We start from the raw sequence: 6,290 nt of genomic DNA, 5'->3' as shown, positions 1-6,290 counted from the left end.
TCATATAAGGAAATAACTCAATTGAAATAAATTCATTAGGCCCTAATCTATGGATTTCACATGACTGGGAATACAGATATGCATCTGTTGGTCACAGATACCTTAAAAAAAAGGTAGGGGTGTGGATCAGGAGGTATCTGGTGTGACCACCATTTGCTTCATGCAGCGCGACACATCTCCTTCGCATAGAGTTGATCAGGCTGTTGCTTGTGGCCTGTGGAATGTTGTCCCAATCCTCTCCAATGGCTGTGCAAAGTTGCTGGATATTGGCAGGAACTGGAACACGCTGTCGTACACGTCGATCCAGAGCATCCCAAACATACTCAATGGGTGACATGTCTGGTGAGTATGCAGACCATGGAAAAACTGGGACATTTTCAGCTTCCAGGAATTGTTTACAGATCCTTGTGACATGGGGCTATGCATTATCATAATGAAACATGGCTGTGGATGAATGGCACGACAATGGACCTCAGGGTCTCATCACAGTATCTCTATGCATTCAAATTGCCATAGATAAAATGCAATTGTTTTCATTGTCCGTAACTTATGCCTGCCCATACAATAACCCCACCATGGGGCACTCGGTTCACAACGTTGACATCAGCTCATCCACACGACGCCATACACACTGTCTGCCATCTGCCTGCTATAGTTGATACCGGGATTCATCCGTGAAGAGCATACTTCTCCTGCGTGCCAGTGGCCGTTGGAGGCTAGCATTTACCTACTTTAGTCAGTCAGGTCAAGACCCTGGTAAGAATGACAAGCACGCAGATGAGCTTCCCCGAGACGGTTTCTGACAAATTATTCAGTTGTGCAAAGCCAGTTTCATCAGTTGTCCGGGTAGCCGGTCTCAGACGATCCCGCAGGTGAAGGAGCCAGATGTGGAGGTCATGGGCTGGCGTGGTTACATGTGGTCTGCAGTTGTGAGGCCGGTTGGACGTACTATCAAATTCTCTAAAATGATGTTGGCAGCGGCTTATGGTAGGGAAATTACGATTAAATTCTCTGGCAACAGCTCTGGTGGACATTCCTGCAGTCAGCATGCCAATTGCACGCTCCCTCAACTTGAGACATCTGTGGCATTGTGTTGTGTGACAAAACTAAACATTTTAGAGTTGCCTTTCACTGTCCCCAGCACAATGTGCACCTGTGAAATGATATTGCTGTTTAATTATCTTCTTATGTCACACCTGTGGATGGATTATCTTGTGTACACAAAATGAGAGAAGCTTTTTGTGCGTATGGAAACATTTTGGGACCTTTTATTTCAGCTCATGAAACATGGGACCAACACTTCACATGTTGTGTTTATTTCTGTTCAGGATAGTTCTTAATCTGATACTGCCCTCTCTAGGACAGCCATTATACTGCATCCAAATAATATTCAGTGTCAGAACCAACAGCCTGATTCACGGATGTTGCTCCTTAATTTAAATCATACAGCTACTCAAATTAAAACATTTATCTGCTTTTGAAAAGTTGGGAGATGATAGATACATCTCTGTTCGCCTCCTCCGCTTTCTCTCGCTCTCACAGTCAACACATTTGGAATACATTATTATTATAATAGTGTCAATATCAGAGATTGTACACTTACTATCGTTCTACCAGTCAGTCATTCATTGGCAAGGTAGAAGTACAAAAGGCATGTTTCATGGAGACATGGTGCCCTTCACTCACAATTTGAAAAGCTACAGGCTTCATGTTAAAAAGCCCCCTAGAGCAAACCATTTCTAGAAGGGTGACCCATCCTCCACGAATCTACTTGGCAAAGTCCCACAACAGTCAACACCTGTGTCAGTTAGAAACATTTCAATATGTTAGTGTCCATGTTGGTCCGTACAGTGGGTCACTATGAGCACATTTGAAGTTAAGTTGTGTGTAGTGAGTTGTCTTGTAGTGTTTAAGTGTGTACGGGTGTAATGTAATGTGTTGAAAATGATCTCAGTGTGTATACGAGCATATGTTATGTCAATTAATCCTCTCTGGGTTCACTGTTGTTACTACCAAATTTGGGGTTAGTGATTAGCTAATACACAGGGGTACTTTTCTGCCTGCCAGCCAATCAATTGGCTCTCTTTCATCCACACACACTCTCTCACTCCTTCATCCCCTCACTTTCTTTGGCTCTCTCAGTGTTTGAGGGAGAAGTCTCCCGTGTTGAGGCGAGGGCGAGGTAGTCCTCCAAACATTTCTGTTCCGTCGTTGGCTCCAGGGGCCAACAGGGCCTTCATGCTGGCAGCAATATGATCCAGGTCAGGTACACCAGCCTGCAACACAGAGACAGTTAGTGGGTATGTGTGTCAGAATGACTGACTGACAGAGAGAGCTGTATGTTTTTAAATAAAGGTTGACTGACCCGTTCCCCACTGTGGCCTTCTCCCTGGTGGGGTCTGTTGCCCTTGAATCCCCACACAGGAACAGACACGGGGAGGGAGCGGGCCATGTTCATGGGGTTGGGGTGTCGGGATGAGAACGACTGCCCCATGGCCATGCTGCGCGGGGGAGGAGGACAGTCCTCACTTAACGAGCCTGGATCAGAGAGGAGGCACATATTAAGAGCATTAGATCATCATTAACTCATATTACTACACACATACACTCACCATCAGTGCTCTCCTCCTCTCCATCGGACTCAAAGAATGGTTCACAGTCACGAGACAGCGAGTCCTCATCCATGGAAAACACTCCTGAAGCAGAGAGAGATGAATATTTACAAAGTCATTCAGACCTGGAGATAAAAAAAATAGTCCCACAGAGCTGTGCTCACCTGCAGTCTCATTCAGATTACGGCTCCTTTCGTCCATGTCCTCCTCTTCCTCACACTCTTCCTCCAAGTCCCCAATTCCAGGAATGTCTCTCCCTCGTCCAGCCTCCTCTATCATCACAGCCATTTCTCGCTCCCTCTCTCCATTCCCATGCTGCCCAGCAGCTTGGCCAATGACAGCCCCTGAGTGGTAGATTGATGGGTAGCTTTGCGAATAGAGTGTGGTATTGGGACTGATGGTTCCCACCCCACCCTCACCTGTTAGGCCCTGTGGAAGAGAAGTTAAGAACTTTACGATCACACACAGCACTATGAATGACAGCCACATTGAATGGAACAAAATGACTGACAGTCAGTCTACTCACCGCCCTGTCAGTGGGCATGTCCACTACCAGTTTAGCTCCTCCGTCTCCTGCACTTAGACGTGTATATCTATGCGCCGTTAGCATAGATGTGGAGTGCAGCACCGCAATGTCGTCCATGTAGCGCCGCGAAGACTCAGCTAAAGCCCCCTGACCCCACACGTGATAGGAGAAATCCCACTTCCGGCCTCCGGCAGGCAAGCCACTGCCACTTTCCCTTTTCCTCTCATCTCCCTCCACTACAGATGGCCAGAACTTCTTACAGGCTGTAAGAATAGCCAGGTCGCAGCCTGACTTCTGACAATATCCCTCCGCTGCGGCAAGTAGTGCCAGCCAGCTCTCTTTGTGGTTGTCTGGGATCTCGGGGTCAGATGATTGGGTGATGGAGGCCATGATGGGTAAACAGGACTGCCAATGACTGTTGGATGTGTTTAATTTATTAGGGCTAGCTTTTATGGAACGTATAGATGCTTTGTAACTGTTTTTATTGATCAATAGCTAAAATGGTTTAGGTTAGTGTAATCAGGCACCTGTAGGACTCAGCCAGCAGTTTGATATTAAATACTATATATTTTTGTTAACAAGTCTTGTGATAAGTTTACCTTTTTTCTCACTGGAATGTAGGCTGTAGTGTTGATGTGTTTTGGGAATCTGCTTTTGGCTAATCTGAGGAAACGTTAGGATCCTTTTTCTATTGCTGGTTTGGTTTAAGCTAAGAATAAAACTATCCTTAGTTGTTATAAAGCAGGTTTGAGGCACAAGGTGATTGTTTAATATTATTCATGTCAGTGTGCCTGAGAGAACTAGGGGAGAGATAAATGAAAATGTTGCTGGTTTTACCTGGAAAAAACAAAATGGAGAAATAAAGCTTGAGTTGCTCGAAAAAAAAAAGTTTGCATTGTTAGTCATTATAGCAATATTAGCTGATGTCACTAGCTAGGCACTATTTAGATTATCACTAAACCAGAATTCAGATAATCTCATAAAATGATGCATGTTGAAACTTCATGAAATTAGATTACACTAAACTCAAGCATAGAATTTGTCAAATGCACATGATCCAAATACTGTACATACATTTCAATTCCATATAACTTTTCTGACGTCAGACTGCCTTGTTGCATGACTTGAGTTCATGGTCAATATCTTAGTGGTCAATATCTCAGTGGCAGTTTGAGGATGTTCCAAAATAGACCTATGCTAACCGTGGGAAGACGTTGTCCACCTGTCGTTACGTCTCGCGAACTGTCGCAGTTCAACGTCGTCGTCCCCCCTTCCTCAATCTCGTGCATTCGTTAGCATACGAACTGGCTCTGCCAAAACCTTGTGGGGTGACTGCCTGCTCTAGACTTACCCAGCTCGTTTCTAAATGTCATCCCTATGATTATTGCTACCAGGAAAGCACTTAAATGAAAATGCAATTTTCATGACTGCGGATTGTTTGTGCTTGTTTGTTTGCTAACATGCTAGCCAACTGGTCTCCTGTGCACTCTCCTCCCAACATGAACACATTTCACCTTCATTTCTCGCCTTTGCAGAGACACTAGCACACACAGACACAAATAAACAGAAAGAACAGAAGTCAGCTTACACATTCAGTTCCTTATTTCGTCTGTTGCAAGCGTTTTTCTAGTTCTAACTGTTTCTTTATCTCTCAAGGATAGTCTCCCCTAGACTCCGACGTTGCTGTTTAGAGACGCTAGACGAGACGCACGTTTTACACGTGAATGTGGGCGGGCTCGTACTCGTCTTGTTTTGGACGCGCTTTTGGACGAGGCTTGGGGCTGGTTGCATCTCAATAGTTTATCATGGTTTCTTCTACTGGTATAATTTACTTCATCCTCACCGATCTGACATGATGGAGAGCTTGACAGGTGGAAGCAAATGCTTTTGGTAGGCTTTTCAATCTCTATATTATTCCCGCCTAAACTGTCTTCTAATTTTGCAGCGCAGATGAAGGAAAGAGAGGAGAGTAAAACGTTACATTTTTATTTAACTAGGCAAGTCAGTTAATTAAGAACAAATTCTTATTTACAATGACAGCCTACCCCGGCCAAACCCTAACGACGCTGGGCCAATTGTGCACCGCCCTATGGGACTCCCAATCACGACCGGTTGTGATACAGCCTGGAATCGAACCAGAGTCTGTAATGACGCCTCTAGCCCTGAGATAAAATCAAATGTATTTATATAGCCAGATGCAGTGCCTTAGACCCCCTGTGCCACTCGGGAGTCCTAAAACTGGGATGCAACTTTGAGAAGACAGACAACAACAACCACTTGCTGCCTTCATCAGCCTCCCTGTCTAAATTATCTCTGTCCTAACCACTTGTTTTTCAGTGTGATTTTTCTGTTCTTTGCTACATTGGTGGCAGCACCAGGATACTCACTGTCACTCATACATTTGTTAGAAGTGTTTCACTATACGCATTGGGGTTTTAATTACCACCACTGATGCCTAATAAACTGCCATTTTCATAATTACATGAAACTGACAAATATTGCAAGAATAGAGCCCCACAGTGGAGGTGTCATAACAGTAGTAGGCCTGATTACCCACAATAAGGAGACAGCCTACAAGGAGGAGGTGAGGGCCCTGGCGGAGTGGTGCCAAGAAAATAACCTCTCCCTCAACATCAACAAAACAAAGGAGTTGATCGTGGACTTCAGGAGACAGTAGAGGGAGCACGCCCGCATCCACATCGACGGGACTGCAGTGTAGAAGGTGAAAAGCTTCAAGTTACTCGATGTACACATCACTGATAATCTGAAATGGTCCACCTACACAGACAATTTGGTGAAGAAGACGCATCAGCATCTCTTCAACTTCAGGAGGCTGAAGAAATTTGGTTACGCTCCTAAAACCCTCACAAACTTTTACAGAAGCACATTTGAGAGCATCCTGTCGGCTGTATCACTGCCTGGAATGGCAACTGCACCGCCTGCAACTGCAGGGCTCTCCAGTGGGTGGTGCGGTCTGCCCAACGCATCACCAGTGGCCCTCCAGAAAACCAACAGAATCCGATGGCACAGGAAGGCCAAAAAGATCATCAAGGACATCCACCACCCGAGCCACGGCCTGTTCGACCGCTATCATCCAGAAGGCGAGGTCAGTACAGGTGCATCAAAGCTGGGACTGAGAGACTGAAAAATAG

The 6,290-nt window shown here is 45.3% G+C and overlaps 1 protein-coding gene across 3 annotated transcripts; it reads right to left on the bottom strand.

Moving 5' to 3' along the window:
- Window positions 1-1,245: 1,245 nt before the first annotated feature.
- LOC120040292 lies at window positions 1,246-4,855 on the bottom strand. Of its 3 annotated transcripts, XM_038985491.1 has the most exons (7): window positions 4,727-4,855; window positions 3,738-3,975; window positions 3,139-3,553; window positions 2,777-3,041; window positions 2,613-2,696; window positions 2,366-2,538; window positions 2,139-2,276 (listed from the first exon to the last, which is right to left on the bottom strand). In XM_038985491.1, the coding sequence occupies exons 3-7, from the start codon at window positions 3,526-3,528 to the stop codon at window positions 2,139-2,141; spliced, it is 1,050 nt and encodes a 349-aa protein (XP_038841419.1). In that variant the 5' UTR covers window positions 3,529-3,553; window positions 3,738-3,975; window positions 4,727-4,855. The 3 variants fall into 3 exon arrangements, with proteins under 3 accessions (XP_038841427.1, XP_038841419.1, XP_038841434.1); XM_038985499.1 differs by having other exon boundaries at window positions 1,246-2,276; window positions 3,139-3,975; XM_038985506.1 differs by lacking the exon at window positions 3,738-3,975 and having other exon boundaries at window positions 4,727-4,851.
- Window positions 4,856-6,290: the final 1,435 nt, after the last annotated feature.

This window comes from Salvelinus namaycush, chromosome 3 (genome assembly GCF_016432855.1).
Source record: "Salvelinus namaycush isolate Seneca chromosome 3, SaNama_1.0, whole genome shotgun sequence".
In the NCBI taxonomy this organism is placed as follows: domain Eukaryota; kingdom Metazoa; phylum Chordata; class Actinopteri; order Salmoniformes; family Salmonidae; genus Salvelinus; species Salvelinus namaycush.
The sequence above is the reverse complement of the archived record's forward strand: the minus strand, read 5'-3'. Positions and strand labels throughout refer to the sequence as shown.

Bases quoted from the DNA above. Each gene is read 5' to 3' on its own strand.
- LOC120040292 (XM_038985499.1), bottom strand. From the start codon at position 3,528: ATGGCCTCCATCACCCAATCATCTGACCCCGAGATCCCAGACAACCAC. The intron at 2,539-2,612 runs GTGAGTGTATGT...TCTCTGATCCAG, and splicing joins AGAGGAGGAGAGCACTGATG to GCTCGTTAAGTGAGGACTGT. The intron at 2,277-2,365 runs GTCAGTCAACCT...TCTGTGTTGCAG, and splicing joins AAGGCCACAGTGGGGAACGG to GCTGGTGTACCTGACCTGGA.